Genomic DNA, 26,129 nt, shown 5'->3' on the forward strand with positions numbered 1-26,129 from the left:
TTCAGTACAGTGGAAGGAGTTGGTTGGTGAGTAACTGGTAAGCTATTCTACTTACCTTTACAGACTATTTATTGTATGGCAGGGCAGCTGGCAGAGTGGAATGTACAGCCTGTGGCATGTGGGAGGTCATGGAAGCACCACGTGTCCTAGACAAACACATCTGTAGGAGGTGTCACTGGCTGCACAAGCTTGAACCCCAGGTTTTGGAACTCAAGCGGCGACTGGAGTCACTGTGGTGCATCCGCAAGGCAGAATACTACGTGGATAGCACATTTAGGGAGGTGGTCACACCGCAGGTTAGGAGCATGTACACAGATAGGGAATGGGTGAATGCCAGGCAGTCTTAGAGAACCAGGCAGGTAGTGCAGAAGTCCCCTGAGACGATCTCACTTGCTAACCTGTTTCCCATTTTGGATACTGGTGAGGGTGTTGGTTCTTCAGAAGAGTGCAGTCAGAGCCAAGTTTGTGGCACCACAGGTGGCTTAGTGGCACAGGAGGGGAGGAAGAAGAGTGGAAGAGCAGTAGTGATAGGGGATTCCTTAGGGGAACAGATAGGAGTTTCTGCGGCCGTGGACGTGAATCCAGGATGGTGTGTTGCCTCCCTGGTGCCAGGGTCAAGGATGTCACGGAGCGGCTACAGGACATTCTTCTCGGGGAGGGTGAACAGCCAGAAGTCGTGGTGCACATTGGCACCAATGACCTAGGTAAGAAGGGGAATGAGGGGCTGAAAGCCGATTTTAGGGAGCTAGGAAGAAGATTAAAAAGCAGGACCTCAAACAGTAATCTCAGGTCCCATGTGTGAGTGAGCATATGAATAGGAGAATTGAGTGATAGCACATATGCCTGAGAACTTGTGTGGGATGAAGGGTGTCAGATTTCTGAGGCATTGGGACCAGTTCTGGGGCAGGTGGGACTTGTACAAGATGGAGGGGTTGCATCTTAGCAGAATTGGGACTAATATCCTCGCAGGGAGATTGCTAGTGCTGTTTGGGAGGGTTTAAATTAGATTGGCAGGAGGTTGGGAACCTGTGAGGGAGCTCAGATTGAAGGGAAGCAAAACTGGAAACTTGTCAGGTGTGGGAACCAGGAGCAAGTATCAGAGAGGAATACCAAGGTGCACAGAATACTGCGGAGATAGATCGCACGTGAGTAGGGAATAGTAAGTTATTAGGTGGGGTCAGAGTAAGGGAGAAAGTAATAAAGTCTAAATTAGGGTTAATGTGCGTGATTATAAATGCGCGGAGTATGGTTAATAAGATTGGTTAGGTACAGTTGCAGATTGCCATGTGGAAATATGATGTGGCTATAACAGAGACCTGGCTCAAAGAAGGGCAGGACTGGGTGTTAAATATTCCTGGGTACAAGGTGTTCAGGAAAGATAGGAAAGTGAAGAAAGGGAAGGGGTGGTGGTGTTGATTAAGGAGAGCATTGCAGTGCAGGAGAAAAAGGATGTCCCAGAGGGATCGAGGATCGAATCAATTCGGTTAGAGCTAAGGAACGTAAAAGGTGCAGTTACATCGCTCGGTGTTGTCTGTAGGCCACCAGCTAGTGGGAAAGACATGGAGGAAATAAATTTGCAAGGAAATTACAGAGAGGTGCAAAATTTATAGGGTAGTTATAATGGGAGACTTTAATTATCCAAACATAGATTGGGATAGTAGTAATGTAAAGGGCAGTGAGAGGCAAGAGTTCCTAGAGTGTGTTCAGGAACATTTTCTACAACAATTTTATGGGCAGCACAGTGGCGCAGTGGTTAGCACCGCAGCCTCACAGTTCCAGGGACCCGGGTTCGATTCTGAGTACTGCCTGTGCGGAGTTTGCAAGTTCTCCCTGTGACCGCGTGGGTTTTCGCCGGATGCCCCGGTTTCCTCCCGCCGCCAAAGACTTGCAGGTGATAGGTAAATTGGCTGTTGTAAATTGCCCCTCGTGTAGGTAGGTGGTAGGGAATATGGGATTACTGTAGGGTTAGTATAAATGGGTGGTTGTTGGTCGGCACAGACTCGGTGGGCCGAAGGGCCTGTTTCAGTGCTGTATCTCTAAATAAATTTTTTTTAAAAAATAAATAAATAACAGTATGTTGCTCGTCCAATGAAAAAAGAGGCACTGCTAGACCTGGTTCTTAGGAATGAGTTGGGCCAAGTGGATCAAGTATCTGTAGGAGAGCATTTAGGGGACAGTAATCATTGTATCATAAGGTTTAGGCTGACTATGGAAAAGGACGAAGAACAATCCAGGGTAAGAATAATTAACAGGGGAAAAGCCAACTTCAGTGGGGTAAGAATGGAGCTGGGGCGAATAAGTTGCAGGCAAAGGTTGGTTGGAAAAACAGTAGCTGAACAATGGGCTACACTCAAAGAAGAAATAGTTTGGGCGCAGTCAAGGTATGTTCCCTTGAAGGGGGAAGGTAGGGCAAACAAATCCAGAGCTCCCTGGATGACAAAAGATGTCAAGATTAAGGCAATGAAGAAAATGTGTGCTTGACTGATGCCAGGTAGAAAATACTACTGAGAACCAGACTGAATATAGAAAGTTCAGAGGGGAAGTGAAAAAACAAATAAGAGAAGCAAAGAGAGAGCATGAAAAGAGACTGGCAGTTAGCATTAATGGGAATCCCAAAGTTTTCTATAGATATATAAATGGTAAAACGGTGGCAAAAGAAGTGGGGCTGACTAGGGACCATGAAGGGGATTTACACATGGAGGCAGAGGATATGGCTAAGGTATGAAATGAATACTTTGCATCTGTCTTTACCGGGGAAGAAGATGCAACCCAGGCAATGGTGAAAGAGGAGGTAATTCAGACATTAGAGGGGTTTAAAATTGATAAAGAGGAAGTATTAGATAGGCTGTCTGTACTAAAAGTGAATGAAGGACCAGGACCGGATGAGATGCATCCAAGGGTACTGAAGGAAGTGAGGGTGGAAATCGCAGAGGCACTGGCCATAATTTTTCAGTTTTCCTTATACTCGGGGATGGTGCCAAAAAGCTGGAGTATTGCAAATGTCAGACCCTTGTTCTAAAAAGGGTGTAAAGATAAGCCCAGCAAATATAGGCTGGTCAGTTTAACTTCGGTGGTGAGAAAACTTCTAGAAAAAATAATTCAGAACAAAATTAATAATAACGTGGACAAATGCGGGTTAGTTAAGGAAAGACAGTATGGATTTCTTAAGGGAAAATCATGTTTAACTAACTTGCTGGAGCTTTTTGTGGAGATAAGAGGGTTGATGAGGGCAATGCTGTTGATGTGGTGTACATGGACTTCCAGAAGGCGTTTGATACAGTGCCATACACAGACTTGTGAGCAAACTTGTAGCTCATGGAATAAAAGGGACGGTAGCAACATGGATACAAAATTGGCTGAATGACAGGAAACAGTAATGGTTAATGGATGTCTTTCGGGCTGGAGGAAGGTTTGTAGTGGAGTTCCCCAGAGATCAGTGTTGGGACCCTTGCTTTTCCTGATGTATACTAATGACCTAGACCTTTGTGTACAGGGCAGAATGATACATGAAGCATTATGAACTGTGAAGAGGATAGTGTAGAACTTCAAAAGGACATCGACAAGTTGGTGGAATGGGCAGATGAAGTTCAGTGCAGAGAAATGTGAAGTGATTCATATTGGTAGGAAGAACATGGAGAGACAATATAGAATAAAGGGTAGAATTCTAAAGGGGGTGCAGGAGCAGAGGGAACTGGGTATATATGTGCATAGGTCATTGAAGGTGGCAGGACAAGTTGAGGCAGCGTTTAATAAAGCATACAGTATCCTGGGCTTTATTAATAGGGGCGTAGAGTACAAGACCAAGGAAGTTATGTAGAACTTGTATAGACATTAGTTCAACTGCCTTTGGAGTATTGCATCTAGTTCTGGGCATTGCACTTTAGGAAAGGCGTGAGGGCAATGCAGAGAGTACAGAAAAGATTCACGAGAATGGTTTTAGGGATGAGGAACTTCGGTTATGAAGATAGATTGGAGAAGTTAGGACTGTTTTCCTTGGAGAAGGCTGAGAGGTGATTTGATAAAGGTATTCAAAATCATGAGGAGTCTAGACAGAGTAGATAGAGGGAAACTGTTCCCACTCATGAAAGAATCGAGAACGAGAGGGCACAGATTTAAAGTAATGGGTAAGAGAAGCAAATGTGATGTGAGGAAAAACTTTTTCATGCAGTTGAGTAGTTAAGGTCTGGAATGTACTGCCTAAGTGTGTGGTGGAGGCAGGTTCAATTTAATCATTCAAAAGTGAATTAGACTGTTTTATATGAGAAGGGAGAATGTGCAGGGATACGGGGAGAAGGCAGGGGAATGGAACTGAGTGAATTGCTCTTTCGGAGAGCCGGTGCAGACGCGATGGGCTGAATGGCCTCCTTCTGTTCTGTAACAATTCTGAGATTCTGTGATATCAGATTATAAAATAGCATTCATACTTTCTCTTTGTGTTAGGATGGGCGGTATTCCAGCCATAAACTGTAAAGGAGAGAGACTTCTCTTGTACATTGGTATCATTGACATTTTACAGTCTTACAGGTAGGCTTTTATTTCATCTTGTATTCACTGGAAAAAAAAAAGTGCTTCAAAGGTTTTTCATTTTTAAAATTTGTGTATGGAAAGAATTATAATACAAATCACTTTTAAAATTTAATTTTCTCCCTTAGACCCTCACTCCTTTTTGGGTATAGCTCCATGGGTGGCCTCTGGTACCTTAACAAGAGGCCATTTGTGTGAGTGTGATGATTGAATGTCATGCAGGCTATTTGGTTTGGAGGTGACATGGCACCTAAGCCTAATTCTGTCTTTATAATGATACTGGCGCACTTCAAGCAGGAGTTGTTGGATAGCAGTCAGGAGCTGGAAACTTCTCTTTGCTTAACCCATGTGAGCAAAGACCAACTGTAGGAGCCCAGCTGCTACCTTGGTCAAGGTCAGCTCACATTGTACAGATCAATGATGGAGTCCAGGACCTTTCTGGTCAATGTAACTTAGCCCCTCACTGATTTTACTTTGAGTCACTGAGGCGACCTTGTGGTTTTTAATTATTTTGCTGTTGATATTCTTTCCAGTCCAGAATCTGTCCCATTAGTTCACTAGATGTCTGGAAGTCAGGTTTAACACTGAAGGAAATCCAAAGGTTTTTAGTGCACATGATGCACTGTTGGGGGATTGTAATGTCGGCTGACGTAGCACCAAATTTGTGCACAGCATGGTTTCACAAACAGCCACCAGATTAATGACCAGATAATCTCTTTTAGTAATGCTTCTTGAGGGACAAATATTTAGTTAGGGCACAGAGAGCAGTCCCCTTCTCTTCAAATAGTGGTGTGGGATGTATTATATTCACCTCAAATGGCAGCAGGAGCCTCGATTTAATGTGTCATTTCCAAACAGTGCAGCACCTCCTCAGTTCTGCTGTGATGTTTTGGCCTAGATTATGTGCTCAAATCTCTGGGGTGCTTAAAACCACAACCTTTTGATTCATGTGAGAGTGCTAAAGTTTACTTTAGTGTTGACAAGATGCTTTCAGTCTTGATTTAAATAGATGACTTAAGGTTTAATAGAAATTGACAGTTATCTCACTGTGTAGATGTTTCCTTTCAGGTTGATCAAGAAACTGGAACACACTTGGAAAGCACTTGTTCATGATGGTGTAAGTTTCCATTTTAAAGTGATAAATATTAATTTATCAGTTTTATAATATGTGGTAATACATAAAAAGCAAACCTAATATTGCTTGTATATTCATTAATATTGCACACAATCTGTTTTCTATTACTGTAGGTTTCAATTGTTTACGACTGAGGTGGGGGGAAATGCACTGTTCATTCTAGTCCCACTTCTCCACAGGTCACAACATATATTTAAATTTTCCCGCTTACCAATACGATCAATCATATACTATTTTTTTTCCCAGAATAAAACTCACCAACCAGGTTTCTTTAATAAACAAAGTTATCAGTTTATTATAAAACAAGTCTTAACCAGTAATGAAGTAAAGCATAAATACACAAATTGAAATATTACAGTTCCCTTTTTACCATAGCCTCTCACAGTCTCACACACACATACACTGTTTAACCAGAAAAAATCAAAGGGATTTTTGTTTAGAGCTCTGTTACAGATGAAAAAACACTTGAGCTGAATACTTGCTCATTTTTGAAGAAACAGCAGATGAGATATGTTGTGTTCCAAAACTGGCATAGAGTCTAGCCTTCGGGTACACGTAGACGGGTCACTGGGATATTTTAGAAAGTTCTTTTCAGGCGGAGTTGAGAATTAATTTAGCAGGCTTTTCTTCAAAGACATGAGATGAGTTGACACAGTGGACTTCTCAGGGTCTTTGAGAGGTGCTCGAAAGTTGATCTGGGTTGTGGTCTTCTCTCCTTCCTTGGAAATTCTCTTCTGCAGACTTTTTCTTTAAAAGGGATGGAACAAGCTGGGCTGAGCTGGGGTTCTATACTTCAGTTTTGTTTTAACTCCAACCCCTTTTGAACAGTTCATTCCTACTCCAAACAATTCCTAAGAGCAACCAGAAACAGAAAGTCCACCTTGTGGTGTAATTTCTCTGCACACATCTTCCCCAGTTACCAAAGTTGCTGTTCTATTTTTAACTTGAGTCATGTGACAACTAGTACCTGTTGTTGTCAAACAAGTCCTCTTGATGACCCTCATGAGAAAAACCTGGTCCAACATTTCTTCAATTTGATTATGAATTCCTCAAAAAATATATTTAACAAAAACAGAAGCACTTTCATAACACAACTGAAGCTCTGGTTTTGCACCCAGGATTTCAGTTTCTAGCTTATGTCCCACAATGTAGGAAGAATTTAAGAATAAAACAAATAAATCTACTGAAAGCCTTTTAACACACAAGAAATAGTGAAATGAAAAGGTACTGGAGCATATGAGGTCACTGTCCTTAATTGATGTGTAGTTTGTGGGTTCTAGCTGCTATAGTGAGGTGCAGAAGATGTCTACTATATTACAGTCAACCTTGACTCTGGTGACATCCTGTAATGTGAAGGTTGTATTAGTGTCTTCTGTGGTGCAGCACCCACCCTGTTTTGACAGAGGTGTGGCACCATCTGTGCATATTACAGTCAGATCGAATGTCAGGAATTCTGGATTAGGAATGGGAAAGAAATACCATGAATTGGTGAGGCATCTTAATTGAGTGGAATAAATTCTAAGTCCCATAATGTCCATTGAGTGACCACTTTATATCATGTAGGTTTTAAATGACTGATCAAATGAAATGTTGAATTATGCTAACGAGAGAATGTGCAAAGCAGATGTATCTGGGTACTCACTCAAAAAAGGGAAATAGAAAATAATGGAAAAGATCTGCTAGCATTTAATAGAGAAAATGCAGGTAAATGTTTTGGGTTCAGATCTATCTGTAGAACTCTTATACAAAAAGATGTATTTATAATATTGTTCCTTAGTAAAAAGCTTTGGAGTTTTGCTTAAATTGAATCCTTTGTCAGGCAGAATTCTGTAGAGTTCCATTCAACTAGTAATTCCATAATTACTGTAACAGGAACAAAACATCAGGATGTTTTGCTCCAACACTACAGAATACAATATTGACTGATGTTTTGGAGCGGTAAGGAAATGCCAGAGCTAGTTACAGCTGTACAGTAGTTAAGTCCTTCCAGGAAACTTTAAGTTGGTAGAATTGTATGCTGCTAAGAAGGCTGTTATGAAGGTGGAATTCAGAGTTTGACTTGGCTCATGTAGTGTTATATTAACGTAATGCAGCCAGACTGTTTTAAACCTATACTTCTTTATTCCTTTTTCCAGCTTTTCCCCCGTTTTCTCTCTGCACGGTTCCAATGCAGCTGCTAGTCTATATTCATGGTCTCATCTAAGTGGCCATTCTTCATATGTGATCTTAGCGAATGTGAGCAGTCTGTTTGACTTTAAAGGGCATCACTTGATTTGGGCCTTTCCTTGGCTGATGTCCACGCACGTGCATTTTCTAGTAAAGGTCACTTGATCAGAAGCAGGAATCCCCTCTGCTCGGATCCATAGTCTGTGCGCAGACTGATGAGCATCTGCGACCAGTTCGAACTGGCCTCGGGAGCCAAAGTTAACCACGGCAAGAGCGAGGCCATGTTCTTTGGGAACTGGGTTGACCGATCCTTTGTCCCCTTCACCGTCAGGTCTGACTATCTGAAGGTGCTGGGGATATGGTTCGGAAGGGCCGGGGCGGGCACCAAAACCTGGGAGGAGCGAGTAGCCAAGGTACAACAAAAGTTGAGCATGTGGGGGCAGCGATCTCTCTCCATTGTGAGCAAGAGCCTGGTCATCAGGTGCGAGGCGCTCACGTTGTTGCTGTATGTGGCGCAGGTCTGGCCCATACCCCACTCCTGCGCTGTGGCGGTCACCCGAGCCATTTTCCGCTTCATCTGGGGATCTAAAATGGACCGGGTCCGGAGGGACACGATGTTCAAACCTCTGGATAAGGGCGGGAAACATGTACCCAACGTGGCTGCATCAAGCTGTGTGTAGACCTCCAGTACGCAAACTCCAAGTGTCACTACGTGCTGAGGTTCTATCTGTCCCCGGTGTTGAGAAGGATGGGCCTGGTCACATTGCCGCGGGACGCTCCATGCAGTTGGACCGTGCCGTACCGCCTATCCTTTGTGGAGCAGTTTCTGCGGGAAAACCCCTTCGACCACCGATCCATCAGGCAGTGGTCTGCACGGAATGTCCTCAAGGCCCTACGGGAAAAGGAGACGGGGGATCCTGTCGGATGGTTCCCTGAGCAGACCGCCAAAGTCATTTGGCGGAATGCCTCATCACCAGAACTTTCAAACCAGCACCAAGATGTAGCTTGGCTGGTGGTGAGAAGGGCCCTCCCCGTCAGATCCCTCCTGCACGCCCAAAGTCTTGCCCCCTCCGCGCAAGGCCCCCGCGGTGGCTGTGGTGGGGAAGAGACAGCTGCCCACCTCCTCCTGGAATGTGTCTTTGCAAAGCAGGTGTGGAAAGAGATGCTGTGGTTTTTGTCGAGGTTCATCTCAAGCAGCTCTGTAACACAGGAGTCTGTGCTCTACGGGCTGTTCCCAGGGACACACACTGAGACAAACATCAACTGCTGCTGGAGGACTATCAATTCGGTGAAAGACGCCCTTTGGTCTAACCGAAACTTGCTGGTCTTCCAGCGCAAAGAGTTGTCCACGACCGAATGTTGCAGACTGGCACATTCCAAGGTCCAGGACTACGTGCTGAGGGACACACTAAAGCTTGGGGCAGCCGCAGCAAAGACCACAGTGTAAGGTCCCCCCACCAAGCTGAAATGAGGGGCTGGATCCATGGGAAACCCCTCGAACTGTATCGGGAAAATTTTCATTTGCTGTAAAATGTAAAAATGTAATTGGCATGACAAATGTAAAATGGAAGGGTTGTGAGGCAACTCATGATTGTAATGAAGCAAATGGGCCTCCTTTGCACTGTTTGTATTTTTTGACTTGGTGCTGTTTGAAACTGGTAATTTTTATGAATAAAGTATATTTTGGAAATAAAAAAAAGGAATCCTCTCCAATGCTCAGGAGTATTGAGGCTAATTGTTGCCCATGGCAGAGATCAGCTAATGCAACACCAAGCCAATTGTAGAAACCCCTTTCTCAATTCTATTATGTTTCCATTCCCTGAAATATCTGTTGTCAGATAAGCTTCACTGTTTTGCCCCATGAGTCAACTGTCACTAACCAGATTACTGCAAAGTGTTCATGCCTTCGTGGTACTTTGCTGCCTAATAATTAACTATTTTGATTATACATAGCTACAGTCGTTAATTCTGGTTGCTGTAGGTTTTCTAAAATAGCTGCTCCTTTACAAAGTATAACAGTTGAGTGACATAATCGTTCCTGATTGTCTTCACAGGACACTGTATCGGTCCACAGGCCAAACTTCTATGCTGAAAGATTTTTTAAATTCATGAGTAACACTGTCTTCAGAAAGTCTTCATGTAAGTAAGGATTGTGTTCTAGTTAGAAACTAAATGTTGCAGTGTAGTACTCCCCATTAAGATTACCACGTGAGCTGAATTAGAAAACGTGGAAAAAAAATAAAAACTACTCCAACCCCTGTGGCGTCTACATGGAGCAGCAGCCCTGCAGTACCTCGCATAAGTAACCATTCGTCATGGGTGAGTTCAGACAGCGAGACAACACTGTTTTACTGTAGGGATATTCTAGCTGAGTTTGATCCAATCCAAATTCATTATTTCCAGTTGAGGGTGGCTATCGGTGATTCATCCTTGGCTTGAAAGGCATTGAGGCCCATGTAGTATCCCTTCTAGCTGACATCAGGTTGAGGATCCAACTTGTTAATCTGTATGGTTTAGTTCCCACTCTGGGGTACATTTATCTACTGAAAAAGAAATCATTTTATTTAAGTAATTCCTATCACATCCCTCAAACGTGTGAAAGTGCTTCACGCAGGATTAATCGCCTTTGCAGAATGCAGTGACTATTCATGCAAATATCGTAGCTATTTTGCATGTAGCAAGATCCTACAAACAGGAATGTTAATCTGTTCCTGTTTTTTGTTGGAGTAATGTTGCTGACTATACCATGATCTCTACAAATAGTGCCATAGGATCTTTAACCTTGATTTATATTAACCTTGATGTCTGATGAGTCTTTCAATAAGATGTTTATTTAGTATTTAAATTTTACAATATGACAGCCTTGAAGTCGTCCCCATCCAAGAGAGGACGTGCCTCTCTACCAGTTCCTAAATATATTGGTCCGGGGCAAGCCTTTTCAGCCAGTCAGATTCCTACAGAAGATGAAGATAAGCGTTATGACCTACGGGGAGCCAGGAGCTTCCCAACTCTTGAAGATGAAGGTAATTGTCCTGCAAGAAATTCCCTTCCCCTTTTTATCTCAAGTTCAGCAATAATCCGTTACATAAAAATTTAAGAAATTGGAGCAGGCCATGTGACCCCTTGAGTCTGCTCTGCCATTTAGTGAAATCATGGCTGATCTCTGACCTCAATCCACTTTCGTGCCTGATCCTCATATCCCTTGATTCCTTTAGAGTCCAAAAATCTATCGATCTCAGTCTTAAATATACTCAACGATTGTTCATCCACAGCCCTCTGGGGTAGCGAATTCCAAAGATTCACAAGCCTCATTGAAGAAATTTTTCCTCATCTCAGTGTTACATGATCGATCCCTTTATCCTGAGACTATGCCCGCTAGTTCTATCCTCTACAGCCAAGGGATACGACCTCTCAGCATTTACCCGGTCAAGTCCCCTCAGAAATGAACTGGGCTATGTCTTCTAATAGTACGGATTGTGACAAAAATTAAACATTTTTGTCTGATGCATCATGTTATTGGTTTCTCTGTTTCTATTGTGGTACATATGGAGTTAAGAATCATATGGCCCAGCTTATTTTTATACAAAGGCCCCAGAATAGAGGTTATTTCTAGCCAAGTGTCTGATTGAAAGGCTAAGCCATTCAATTCAGATGCAGATATCTTGTGAGAGTAATGTAAGATTGATACGAACATACAAAAATGACAGGCAGGAGAAAAACCATCAGGCTCACCAAGTCTGCTCCACAGTCTTGATGCCGAAGTATTATCATCAGACGTTCCCTACCCAATAATAGCTAAGTAATCCACTGTGAGAGTCATAAAAATCCAAAGTCAATTTTGGTAGCATGGAGGGGGAATATCTCAAATTCCTTTCCGACTTCCTTAGGTAATCAAAACTGGTCCAAGAGATCACATTGCCAAGCTTTTACTTCATCTCCCTTTTTTGTAAGATGTGATCTCTTCCTCAACCAGGAACTGAACCAGTTCTCATTTGATGGTGTGCAGAATGTCAGCACTCGCCAGCAACTTGTTCCAGTGCTTACTGAACTGTGGGAAAAGAACTGCTTAACAACTAATCTGTCCCTGCCCTTGTGTAATTTATACGCAATATCCCCGATCTATCAATGCAATCCTGCCCATTAACTATTTTATGTGTCTCTATCAAATCACTCATAGTTTATACATCTCTAAATTGAATAGACCCAGTGTTGTAAGTCTACCTTAGTAACTAAGGCTCTTTGAGTGGGAATCATTCTTGTAGCCCTCCTCTGAACCTTTTCCAAAGCCTTTATATGACCCAACATATGAAGGAACTAAAGCTAGATGCAGTATTCTAAATGTGGTTTAACCAGGGTCTTGTACAAGGCCAAATTGGTGTGCTTTGCTTTACATCGAATAGTCCTCTTGGCATTGGTCTTGAACTTTGAAAGAATTATGAACTATAATGCCACAATTTTCTCTCCAACAATTTCAGATCTGTTCCATGTAAAGTATACTTGGTATTAGTTCTGCCCAAATGAATAACACTACACTTAAGGTTAAATGTCATTTACCATTTTGGCCCACCTTCCAGTGCCTCTAAATTTGCAGAAATTTGTTCTCCTTCGCTCCTAACACTTGCACAAATTTTCTTATCTGCAAACTTACAGACCATTACTCTAATGCCTATATTGAGATAAATTATCGTAAACAACAGTGGCTCTAACACTAATCCCTGAGGGACACCACTGGTAACTGGCCTCTAAGCAGATCCGCAGCCATGAATAATAATTTTCTGCCTATGGGAATGCATTTAATTCTTAATGCATTGTAGCAACTTTCCACTGATTCATAAAATTCTGGCTTGCAGAGTAGTTTATTGTGAGGCACCTTATCGAAGGCTTTCTGAAATCCAAGAAGGCATGGTCAACTGCTAACCTAGGGACTTCTTTAAAACAAATTCCAGATAGTTTGTAAAAAACAACCTTAATTTTCAGTATCTGTGTTGAGTGTCTCTGACCCCTTGATCCAAATGATCATAAAAAGCATCTCTTATGATCTATTCAAACATCGTATTTATAGCTGACATTAGATTAATGGGCCTGTAATTCTCTGGAGCTGATTTGCCACAGTTTTTAAAAATCAGAACTATGAGCATCCCTCCAATCCAAGGGAATGATCCCAGATCCTAGTGAGCTGTTAAAGATTTTGATAAGGAGCTGGGAAAGCACATGTCCCATTTCTTTAACCACCATTGGATACATGTCATTTGGACCCAGCAGTTTAATCTATTTTAAGGTTCCATATTCGGTGCAATATGAAAAGTGTATTATTAAAAGCAGTTGGGTGAGCAAGGCATTACGCTGAACAGTGTTCTTCGTCACTCTAATTTAGATAAAAATAATTCTGCTTCATGTGTTAGTTAGTGCTTTTTTAAAATGTTGGTGTTTTTTTTAATTTCTCAATTTTTTTTTTAGGACTGTTAGGCCGGCCAGATCTCCTTCCTTGTACCCCTCCTTCATTTGAAGAAGCAACTACAGCTTCAATAGCAACAACCCTATCATCAACAACATCTTTGTCAATAACGGAACAGTCGCCCTCAGAAGGTTCGGAACATCATCACCGCTACAGGTATGTAGAGTTGTTTTGTGTCCTTTGGATAGACCTATCTTTGATAACCTGTCTCTCTCCCTCACTCTCAAGTCTTCAAAAAAAAATCTCCCAAGATCAACTTTTTGACCATATCTACTAATTATCGCATTACGGTTCAGTGTCTGTTCCTTTCTTTCCCTCTGTCAGCGGGGACCCTGATAGTTTTATCTTCTCTCTATCCTAAAGCCAGTTGTACTCCTCCTACTGTCATTCTTCCTGCTACCAGACTTTTGGTAAATCTGGGTTCTTATGGCTATCTGTATGACTGTTGCATGATGCCTTTAGCAATTGTGCATCGGGAAGCACATTTTATATATAACCTTTTGTTTAAAACAAAAAGCAAAATGTATTCCGTTTCCTCTTTAGGCCTTTTACCTGTTTACATCAGCAGAAATTAGAAGTTTCTGAAACATGTATGCTATGGCATATGACATGCCAAGACATGATAGATCAACATTAGTGCTTGTTGCTTCTACGAAGTTCAGTATAGTCTATACTATTATGTTCAGGTGACTATTGAGATTTACCAAATGAAGTGTCAAGGTTATAATCCACGTAAATTTTAGAATCTTAAGCAAAGAGTTCCTTAATCAATAGCAAAGATTTTAAAACTAATCATTTTGTAAGTTTTTTTTTGTATTTACTCACGGGATGTGGGCTTTGCAGTATTTGAGTATTTCTAGAATTTTGTGTTTTGATTTCATATTTCCAGCATCTGCAATATTTGCTTTTTGCAATATTTGCAAGAGTCAGTGGGCCAAATTTTCAAATGGCTGCAAAATCGGACAGGTCCACAATTTCCTGCCATGTGCCAGTCTCCCGCCATGGTCACTCCTCCGGGTCATTTTCGTTCTGGGAGGATTGGTTTGGGAGAGTGGGGGGTGGTGGTTACGGCTACTCGCCCTCAAGTGGCGGGTAGTCCATTAAACCAATAAAAGGGCCTATTGAGGCCCGACATGCAGGTGTCTCACACCGCCCCCCTCACTGATGCTGAAACATGGTCAAAGGACAGAGGTGGCCTCCCAGCAGGGGGTTGGAACCAGTGCTCCATGCTGCTAGGGAACCCCGCCATAGCCATCAGGCCACAGCTGCGGCCGCTGGTCATCCATTGGAGGGATTGCCCGTCCGTGATCGTGGCCTGGCAGCTGTCATCTTTTTAATGTTGATGTTTAAAATCCCTTCAGAGGCACCTACATCTTGCACACGTTGGCAGCGCCCACCTCTTAATGGTGGGGCTGCTGATTTCAGTGCTGGAGGGCCTCCTTTTGGGCCTCCAGCCTCGGGAGTTCACTCGCTGTCCTTAATTGGACAGCAAGTGTGCACCCTAGCCGCTAATTGGCCTACTTGTCAAAAAGTGCATCTGGCATCAGGTGCCTACGTGGGGTCCCAACCCCAAAACAAAAATTCATCCCAATGTCTCCGCAGGAGAGGAGAGAAACAGGCTACCTCCTCCCCTAATCTGTGAAATTCAAGTCTGACTCTTTTATTTTTATATATTTAGAACCTGTCCAGTCAAGTACCTTCTAACTGATGCCAGATGTTACAAACTCAAATTTTCTTTAATCTGACAGTTTTAGTAACACATCTAACTCAAAAGGTATGATGCTTGTTTTGGATTATGTATACATTCTAACTCTATATATGTTATATGAGCATAATGTAGGAATCACCAAGTTTTTTTGAATTCGCATGATGGAATTAGAGTTTCAGTGGATTGAATTGTTTTATAAATACAGAGAGCATCTTGATGTTGTAAGGCACACTGTTCCAGCAGGTTCCCTGTTTTTTTAAAAATTCTTTAATAGGATGTGGGTGTCGCTGGAAAGGCCAGCATTTGTTGTCTATCCCAAACTGCCTTTGAAAAGGTGGTGGTGAGCCACCTTCTTGAACCGCTGCAGTCCGTCTGGTGTAGGTACACCCACAGTGCTGTTACGAAGGGAGTTCCAGAATTTTGACACTGTGACAATGAAGGAGCGGCAATATAGTTCTAAGTCAGGATAGTTTGTAGCTTGGAGGAAACTTGTAGTTGGTGGTGTTCGCATGTGGCTGCTGCCCTTGTCCTTCTAGGTGGTAGAGTTCGCAGGTTTGGAAAGTGCTGTCAAAGGAGCCTTGGTGAGTTGTGGCAGTGCATCTTGTATATGGTACATGCTGCTGCCATTGTGTGTTGGTGGTGGAGGGAGTGAATGGAGTGCCGATCAAGCAGGCTGCTTTGTCCTGAATGGTGTTGAGCTTCTTGGGTGTTGGGGCTGCACTCATCCAGGCAAGTGGAGAGTATTCCATCATACTCCTGACTTGTGCCTTGTAGATGGTGGACAGGCTTGGGGAGTCAGGAGGTGAGTTACGTGCCTCAGAATTCCCAGCCTCTGACCTGCTCTTGTAGCCACATGCTTTATGTGGCTGGTCCAGTTCAGTTTCTGGTCAGTGGTACCCCCATTGTGGGGATTCAGTGATGGTAATGCCATTGAATGTCATGGGGAGATGGGGAGATTCTCTTGTTGGAGATGGTCATTGCCTGGCACTTGTGTGGTGCGAATGTTTCTTGCTGCTTACCAGCCCAAGCCTGAATGTTGTCCAGGTCATGCTGCATACTGGTACAGACTGCTTCAGTTTCTGAGGAGTTGTGAATGGTACTGAACATTGTGCAATCATCAGCAAACATCCCCATTTCTCAACTTATGATGGATTCTTGTTTTCTATTTGCTATCTAAAAAATGGCATTTTGCTCTTAGTACTTTCAGCAATCTAGTTAGTTTACTTCACTAAGCATTGTTTTTTAAAAAATTACCCTACCAGTTTTGTCCCTTCCTCTCCTAAAGATGCTGACTCTTGATATGCATGAACGATAGGTTCCTGGTGCCCTGTCTACTGGCCACTCAAAAGCAGGCTGTACCACCGTGGAGGCATAATGCCGATCCCTGTCCTCTTTCTTAAAAAGGTACAAGCACCAAAAAAATGGGCACAAAATGTTGCTGTGGGCCCTAAGTTCTGGAATTCTTCTCCCCAACTTCTCTCTCTCTCGCGCGCTCTCTCGTGCGCTTGCGCTCTCACTCTCTCCTCCCCCCCCCCCCCCCCTCACCCCCGCTCGCTTGCGCGTGCTCTCCTTTGAAGACGCTCCTTAAAATCAATCTCTTTGACCAAGCCTTTGTCTACCTTTCCTAATATCACCATATGTGGCTTGGTGCTAAATTTTATTTATGCGGGAGCAGGAACACTGGCTGACTCACTATCTGCCTTCCTCCTTTTTGAGCTCTGGCCAATTGCAGGACAACGTGTTGCTGCAGTTGAGAACTATTAACGGCCCCAACTGAGGATGGAATCTGGAAGATTCTGGTTTACATAACTCATCACCGTATTGGCAGGTGTTTACCCACTACAGATTTATTGAAGCCTAATCAGCATAATTGAAAGTTGATGTATTATTAGTTCGTGGTAAACATCACCATAGCTTTAGCAGCCATTGCATTGTAGATTAAGTTTAATTTTATTGAGACCAATTCATCAATGCACATTTTCAGCATTTATCCTCAACGTAATTGTATTGTTCCTTATGCCTGAGGCAGAAATTAACTGCTTCTAGTGCTTGCAAAGTCCTGTGCTCTCGAAGTCAAGTTTCACCACCTTTCAAGCACCAGTGTAAATCTCTGTAGGTTTGATATTTTGTCTTCTGTCTGGCAAAGTTGTACTTGCGCAGTGAGATTGGACTAATAATGTATTTTTGGCTGCCTACCAATTTATTTGTTTTATTTTGGCCTGTAATTTTTAGGAATGATTTAACATTGCTTTTTCACCTTTACTGCCAGTTAAGACCAAGGGGTGGGAAGCAGGACGTGCCTGCTGCCTCGCCTTGCATGTTTCCAGGGGCTATAGAAAGTTTGCAGATAGACCTCTATCATGTCTGTCTGTGTAGATCTAGGTCTTGGTCCTGAGCATGACACTTGGTCATTACTGGAAGTCAGCAGTACTCTGTTATTACCTAAGATTTATATGTAATCCACTTCCATACTTTCTGCTGCACTGCGTTGTTTATTTGTTTTGCTTGAAGTAAAACAGCAACTTGCATTTATATAGTACCTTTAATGTCCTAAAATGGCCCAAGGTGCTTCACAGGAGCATTATTAAACTAAATTTTGCACCAAGCCACATATGGAGACTTTAGGGAAGATAGTCAAAAGCTTGGACAAAGAGATGGGTTTCAAGGAGCGTTGTAAAGGAGGAGAGGTTGAGGTGGGAAGATCTAGAACTTGGGGCCCATGACAATATTTTTTGCTCATCTTTTTGGTGTTTGTACCTTATTAGGTTTGAATTTCCAATCTTCCCCTTTTTCCTCCACCCCAAGAAGATCATGTCTGATGCCGTTAGTGACTGTCATTTCTAAAATGCTAAAATTCATAGGTGTAACTGCAGGAAAAATGGGCTGTTTAATGTTGCATTCTATCACAATGTAACATTATTTATTTTGTATGTATATAAACAGATCGTCTTGTAAGGAGATTTTTACATATTTAAGTTGAGGCCTCGACCTTCTACTTTGACAAGTATTAATTTTTTAATGTTCATGGTAAGCTAATCTCCATTGTAGTTACTGTTCTTTTTTTAAATCTGTTTAGGAAAGCAACAATTTCATCAGCACAGGATGTTGGGTGAGAATCAAACTTGCTCATTTTCTTTTTATAATTTATATTGTAATTTTTTTCTTATTTTGCCTGTCAAGCTGAGGTTTGTGCCGATTAAATGAGAACATAAGAAATAGGAGCAGGAGTAGGCCATTCGGCCTCTCAAGCCTGCCCCGCCATTTAATAAGATCATGGCTGATCTGCCCCAGACCTCAACTCCTCTTTCGTGCCAGCTCCTCATAGCCCTCAACTCCCTAATATTTCAAAAATCTATCTACCTCCTCTTCAAATACTTTCAGCGATCTAGCCTCCACAACTCTCTGGGATAGAGAACTCCAGACATTTGTGACCCTCAGAGAAGAAATTCCTTCGCATCTCAGTTTTAAATGAGTGCCCCCTTATGTCCCCTAGTTTGAGATTCCCCTACTAGTGGAAACATCTTCTCAACATCTACCCTGTCAAGCCCCTTCAGAATCTTGTACGTTTCAATAAGATCACCCCTCATTCTTCTAAACTCTAATGAATAAAGGCCTAATCTGTTTAGACGTTCTTGATGAGTCAACCCCTTCATCCCAGGAATCAGCCTAGTGAATCTCTTTTGAACTTCCTGCAAGGCCAGTATATCCTTTCTTAAATACGGGGACCAAAACTGTACACAGTACTCCAGGTGTGGCCTTACCAACACCCCGTACAGTTGTAACAAGACTTCTGTATTTTTAAACTCCCAACCCCCCGCCCCCAGCAATAAAGGCCAAAATTCCATTTGCCTTCTTAATTACTTGCTGCACCTGTATGCTGACTTTTTGTGTTTCATGCACTAGAGCACCCAGATCCCTCTGTGCTGCACTTTTTTGAAGTCTCTCTCCATTTAAATAATAGTCTGCTTTTGATTCTTCCTACCAAATTGCATGACCTTGCACTTTCCTGCATTAAACTCCATCTGCCAAGTTTTTGCCCACTCGCTCAACCTATCTATATACCCTTGCAGATTCCTTGTGCCCTCGTCACAACATGCCCTCCCACCTATTTTTGTATCATCAGCAAATTTGGATATATTACACTCTGCCCCCTTCTCCAAGTCATTAATATAGTTAGTAAAAATTGAGGGCCTAGGATTGATCCTTGTGGCACTCCACTAGTTACGTCTTTCCAACCTGAAAAACACCCATTAATCCATCTCTCTGTCTTCTGTGAGTTAACCAATCCTCAATCCATGCTAATAAATTACCCCCAATACCATGAGCTCCTATCTTGTGCAATAATCTTTTATGTGGCACCTTATCGAATGCCTTCTGGAAAACTAAATACACTACATCTACCAGTTCCCCTTTATCAATTCCGCTTGTTTTTTCCTCAAAGAACCCTAGCAAATTCGTCAAGCATGATTTCCCTTTCACAAAACCATGTTGACTCAATTTGATTGCGTTAAGTTTTTCTCAATGTCCTGCCATTTCTTCCTTAATAATGGACTCTAGCATTTTCCCAACGACCGATGTTAGGCTGACTGGCCGATAGTTTCGTGCTTTTTGTCTCCCTCGCTTCTTGAATAGGGGCATCACCTTAGCGGTTTTCCAATCTGCTAGGACCCTCTGGAATCCAATGAGTTATGGAATATTTCGACCAATGCCTGCACTATCTCTGCAGCCACTTCCTTTAAAACCCTTGGATGTAGACCATCAGGTCCTGGCAACTTGTCTGCCTTTAGTGCCATTAGTTTGTCAAATACTTTGTCCCTCGTGATAGAGACTGTTACAAGATCATTCCCCCCATTAGCTCCGTGCTTATCTGTGGTATGTTTATAGTATCCTCCACCGTGAAGACTGATGTAAAATATTGGTTTAAATTATCTGCTATTTCTGTGTCCCCCTTTATCAATTCTCCAGTCACATCCTCCAAGGGTCCCACGCTCACTTTAGCTATTCTTCTTATATACCGTAGAAGCTGTTGCTATTTGTTTTTATATTTCTTGCCAATTTACTTTCATAATCATTTTTCTCCCTCTTTATTAGATTTTTAGTCATCCGCTGCTGGTTCCTAAAAAAAAAAAGAAATTTCCCAGTCCTCTGGCCTATCATTTAGTTTTTGCTGCTTTGTATGCCTTAGTTTTTGATTGGATACTCTCCTTGACCGCCTTTGACCATAGGTGGTTCATCCTTCTCATCAAGTTCTTTTTGATTTTTGCTGACCGTTATGAAATATCTTCTTAAATTTCTGCCGCAGCTCATCCACGGACCTTCCCCTTGGTCTATTTTCCCAGCCCGCTTTAGACAGCTCTTTCATCAGACCTCTGTAATTGCCCTTGTTTAAGTTGAGGACACTGGTTTCAGACCTGTGTTGCTCACCCTCAAACTGAATTTGAGATTCTATCATGTTGTGATCGCTACCTCCTAGAGGATCCTTAACTAAGAGATATCTTATTAATCCTACCTCATTACACATTACTAGATCTAAAATAGCCTGTTCCCTGGTAAGTTCTGCAATGTATTTGCTCTAAGTAACAATCCCTGATGCACACTACAAATTCGTCTTCCATGTTACCTCTGCCAATCTGACTTGTCCAGTCAATATGCAGATTAAAATCATCCATGACCATTGTAAAGCCCTTCTTACATGCCTCCTTTATTTCCCGATTTATACTTTGTCCTACAGTGAGGCAACTCCTCGGGCCTATAAGATGACTCCCACCTGTGACTTCTTCCCCTTACTATTCCTTATTTCCACCCAAACTGATTCCACATCATGATCTATTGCACTTATAGCACTACTCACCACCGCACTGATGCCTTCCTTTATTAATAAAGCTACCCCACCTCCTTTTCCTTTTTGCCTATTTTTCCAGAACGGCGAATACCCTTGAATATTGAGTTCCCAGTCTTGCTCACCCTTCAACCACATCTCTGTAATAGCTATCAAGTCATACTCATTAATTTCTATTTGTGCTGTCAACTCATCTATCTTGTTACAAATGCTGCGTGCATTCAGATAAAGAGCCTTAAGCTTTGACTTTTTGCCATTATTACTCATTCTGGTTCTAATTTCTGCTGCACTCTTCTGCCCCTTCCTGCCATACTTGGATTTCCGTTCGCCTCTTCATTACCCTGCACCTCTACTCTCTCGTTTCTTTTTGATTTTTTAAAACTTCCCTTCAATTGAACCTTCCCACTCCTCCACCCCCCCACTAATTAATTTAAAGTCCTATCTACAACCCTAGTTATATGATTAGCCAGGACACTGGTCCCAGTATGGTTCAAATGGAGCCTGTCCCAATGGAACAGCTTCTCCTTCCCCAGTACTGGTGCCAGTGCCCCATGAATCTGAACCCATTTTTCTCCCACACCAATTTTTGAGCCATGCATTTACCTCTCTAATCTTATTTACCCTATACCAATTTGCACATGGCTCAGGTAGTAATCCGGAGATTATTGCCTTTGTGGTTCTGCTTTTTAATTTAGCTCCGAGCTGCTCATAGTCCTTCAGCAGAACCTTTCCTAGTCCTACCTATATCGTTGGTACCTATGTGGACCATGACAGTTGGATCCTTCCCCTCCCACTCCAAGTTCCTCTCCAGCCCAGAGGAGATGTCCTTAACCTTGGCAGCAGGTAGGCAACACAGCCTTCGGGACTCCCTGTCTTGGCTGCAGACATTAGTACCTATTCCCCTAACTATGCTATTCCCTATTACTACTACATTTCTCTTTTCTCCACCCCCCCACTTGATTGGTGCTCTGAACCATGGTGCTGTGGTCAGTTTGCTCATTCTCTCTGCAGCCTGTGCCCTTGTCTACACCAGGAGCAAGAACCTTGTACTTATTGGATAATTGCACTGGCTGAGCCTCCTCCAAAGCTAAATTCTGGATACCCACACCTGCCTCACTCGCAGTCACACCCTCCTGTCCCTGACCATAGTCCAAATTTGATGTAATTAATCTAAGGGGTGTGACTATCTCCTGAAGAGCAGTCTCCAGGTAACTCTCGCCCTCCCTGATGTGTCGCAGTGTCCGCAGCTTGGACGCCAGCTCATCAACTCTGAGTCGTAGGTCCTCGAGCAGCCAACACTTGCTGCAAATGTGGTGACTGTGGATCGCACCAGCTCCCACATACTACAGCTGCAACACATCGCTATTCAATTTAATCAATTAATTGGGATGTTAAATATTTTAAAAGAAAAAGAAAGACTGCAAAGAGCACCTCCTTCCCCTAGTCAGTAAAATCCCTCACACACAACACTCAGCCTCACTGTGTCTAAACAGCACTATTCTAATTAGTAATAATAAATTACAGTAATTAAAACAAAACCTTAGTAATGCTAACCTTATTACTTACAAGGTAGCTATTTGAGGGTTTAAAAAAAAAACTTTCCCCCTGATTTTTTTTTTAAAGCTATTTACAGGCAATAGCTGTTACTTACTAACCAATCAGCTTACAGATCTCCCGTGATATCACTTGTAGTTTTTTCCCTCTTTTGAAACCCAGCGCGCGCCGACATAGCCAGAGAGCCCGCCGACTGCCGCTACTCCGGTCTGAATGGAGCGCAAGGCTGGGTATTGTGTAGCTAGGTGTTCCGCAGTCAAGCTGAGTATTGTCAAAGTGGGCACAGCATGGACTAGTTTCAGTATTTAATTGGGTATAATACAGAAACTTTGGGTATTTTATAATTGTGCATAGTATGGCCAGTCTAGATATTGTACAGTTCTGTGTTGCATGCATTAGTTTAGGTATTGTCATAGAATGATGCAGCACCAAAGGAGGCCATTGGGCCCATCCTGCCTGTGCCAGCTGTTTCAAAGTGCTAAACAATTAGTCCCACCCCATAGCTCTTATTAACCTTAAAATTTTTTCGCTTTGTAAGTTACTATTGAATCATCTTGCATCATCTTTTCAAGTAGTACATTCCAGACCGCAATAACATCCCAACTAAAGAAAGTCCTCCTGTTACCTCTGGTTCTTTGCCAGTCATCTTAAATCTATGTCCTCTGGCTACTGATCCTTCTGTCACTGGGATGAGGGTCAGTAAACGGAGGACACGTACTGCCGTCGTACAGTTGAGGATTGCGCAGTTCTGGCTGGATGTTGTATAGTTGGGTATAGCATTGCCATATGGCTCCGTTTTGTTGTAAACTTAATTCTGAATCATAAAGTCATTAGCAGCACTGGCATGCCAGAGCAAAATTGCTGATTTTATGCGGAATTACGATCAGTTTCTGCTGTGAGCCTGTAGCCAAAAGGATTTAAATTTTTGTGGGCAGATGAGAAAGGATAGGTTGGGAAAAAAAACAGCTGGTTTTTCGAACCCATCCCATCCTTGTATGGTGTATTTTCTGTCTCCTGTCTCTTACCCCACCCACCTACTCCCCTCCCCAATTCAGCTATGCGATCTCCTGGGAGAGGCAAACAAAATGGGGGGAGGGTGGGGCGGAAGACCTTGGGTGAATTTAGGAAAAAACTCTGGAAAATTCCTTTCTGACTCCTGCCTCCCTGCCCCAAAGGCAGTCAAGTATGATAACCCCTGATGACCCATTTACTTTCACTATATAGATATGTTGGCCATTCTTGGGAACTCATCCTGCTCCTTTTGAATGCTTTCACTGAATCCACATTTCACTGCATGCACCAGAAATGATTCCTGAGGTGTTTCTACAAAATGAAGTACTGCCCAGTATCTCTGCTTTCCTAACTTGTGCTTAGGTTATGATGGACCAGACAGCACATCGAACTTGGATAGCCTGTCCGCTTCGAGTGACTCTAATTCTTCCATTATTTTAAGATATCAATTAACTGTTCTCAAAAATATATGCTTTTCTGAAATAAAAGGTGCTCGCATCTTTGACCTATCCTAATACCCGAGACCCCTTAAACTGGCCCTCCTCTGAATCTGTTCCAGGGTTTTCATATCTTGCACCCTTTTGAAGGGAGCAAAACTAGAATTCTAGATCTGCTACAAAAAGTAGAATTTATGTAGTGCCTGACCAAGACCTTATGGGGGCAAAGATCGTATTTCCTGTTTTGATTGTCCCGACAATACATCCTAACATATATTTTCTTTTGAAGTAGCCTTGCAGCGCTGGTCATGTACCTTCAATGACTCATACTGTAACCTGATCCTCCTCCTCCTCAACAGCCTTGAGTGTGCAACCCTGCGCGGTGTATGCATGTTTGCGTTTGCACTTAGCTAAGAATATCATGCTACATTTATCTATATTAAAAGACATCTGCCAGGTACAGGTCCATTTCCCAACTGCTTCAAGAGCCATTGGAAATCTTTTTTAATCATCTGAGGTTCGCACGCATACATACCTTTGTACCATCTGTGTACTTGTGGATCGTTTCCCCCAGTGTCTTCACCAGATCGTTGATGAGCAATATCTATAATAACGATCCCTGTAGGATTCCATCAGTAAGTGGCTCTTCTTGTAGTACCGCTACCATTAATAACTACTTTCTATCAATGGAAATGTAGCTAGTCCCTTATCCAACCCAAAATCTGCCTGTCAATCCCTTAAGATTCAACCTTGCTTAGTAGCCTTTTGTGTAGTACTTTGTCAAAAGCTTTTTGAAAGTGTGGATACGAGTCTACAAATTTTGTATTTGCCTCAAAAAATATCAGGTTTGAGAAGGAGGTCTTTTTTTTTCCAGAAGTCATCCTAAGATTCTTGAATAACTCCTCCCCTTCACAGGTAGTAATTCTCAAGTTGTCATGAACATGCTTCCATTATGAATATTTTTGAGGACTTGTATTTAAAAGAGTGTGGAAAATACCTGAGGAAGAGCTGGACTTGGATTTTTTTTAAAAGGGTCACCGGAACGACACTTGGGACTTGGTTTAAAAACAAACACTTACTGGAAGTCACTTATCTTAAGCTAAGCAGGAGGAGCGTAGTGGTAATGTCACTGGACTAGTAATCCCAGAGCCCCAGGCTATTGCTTTGGGGACACTGGTTTGAATCCCACGGCAGATGGTGAAATTTGAATTTAGTTTTTAAATCTGGAATTTAAAACAAACTAGTCTAATGGTGTAATTATTGTAAAAACCAGTCTGGTTCACAAATATCCTCGAGAGAAGGAAATCTGGTCATGTTTACCTACATATGACTCCAATGTGGTTGACTCTTAAAACATGTCCTCTGAAATGGCCTAGCGAGCCACTCAGTTTGAATAGGGATGGGCAATAAATGCTGGCCTAACCAGCGACACCTGCATCCCATGAATGAATAAAAAAAAAGGAGCCTTGCTGGCTATTGGAGTTGTTTACAGAGAAGTCATATGTCTGAATGTCAGGAGTTTTGGGTTCATTTTGGATTGTTTGACTGGGCGGTTGGTGTGTATCCTGCTAAGAGAGAAGCCTCTGAACTCATCCTGTTCCACCTCTTTGAGAAACCCTGAGAATCTGGTGTGATAGCTGAAGTCACAGATGCGGTAATTCTCCCGAAAAGCCTGCAAGACACACTTCTTGGCGACTCCTGAACGATCTACTCCAGAAAGATCCCAGTGACAACTGCATCTGTCTAGTGAGACCTGTCTAAGTGTACCCGGACACCAGACCGAAAGTCATCTGGAACATTTCATATCTTTTTTTCTTCAAGAATTGACAAGTATTTTGGCCAAAGTACTTTTGGTTTTGTAAAGATGATCTTTGCAGAGAAACCTTCTTTATTTTTTCTTTAACCCATATGTGTGCGTGTGTGTGTTGGGTTATTTCAAAGGGAATACATTTATACTTTCATATTTAAACCTGTGTTCAGCTTTGCATCTTTATTGAATAAGTTTTTTTAAATAATTTTGTTTATTAAAGAAACCTGGTTGGTGGATTTTTTTTCTGAAACTAATGTAGATAAAGTATATAATTGGCCATATCACTAACCGGGTAAAACATTTAAATATATGTTATGACCAATGGAGTAGTGGAACTAGAGAAAGACAGTGCATTCTTCCAACCTCAGTCATAACACATAATTGGGGGCTCAGTCCAGGATAACCCAAAGCCAACAAACTATAATTGTAAGTGGTGCAATAATAATTGAAAAGTGGAAAAGGAAAGCGCCAGGTTTGTTGCCCATTAAGG

General features: G+C 42.4%; 1 protein-coding gene across 11 annotated transcripts in view; it reads left to right on the plus strand.

The window, feature by feature from the left end:
* The window catches only part of LOC137351735 (phosphatidylinositol 4-phosphate 5-kinase type-1 gamma-like), a 214,556-nt gene that overhangs the window by 118,908 nt on the left and 69,519 nt on the right, over positions 1 to 26,129 (plus strand). For 10 of the 11 annotated variants that reach the window (XM_068016487.1, XM_068016486.1, XM_068016494.1 and 7 more), the window contains 6 exons: positions 4,441 to 4,524; positions 5,593 to 5,641; positions 9,880 to 9,964; positions 10,687 to 10,848; positions 13,283 to 13,436; positions 18,065 to 18,097. In XM_068016487.1, the coding sequence (XP_067872588.1) occupies positions 4,441 to 4,524; positions 5,593 to 5,641; positions 9,880 to 9,964; positions 10,687 to 10,848; positions 13,283 to 13,436; positions 18,065 to 18,097 (567 nt within the window). The remainder of the gene's footprint in view (positions 1 to 4,440; positions 4,525 to 5,592; positions 5,642 to 9,879; positions 9,965 to 10,686; positions 10,849 to 13,282; positions 13,437 to 18,064; positions 18,098 to 26,129) is intronic. The other variant, XM_068016490.1, reaches the window with a different exon arrangement.

This window comes from Heterodontus francisci, chromosome 36, assembly GCF_036365525.1.
Source record: "Heterodontus francisci isolate sHetFra1 chromosome 36, sHetFra1.hap1, whole genome shotgun sequence".
NCBI lineage: Eukaryota > Metazoa > Chordata > Chondrichthyes > Heterodontiformes > Heterodontidae > Heterodontus > Heterodontus francisci.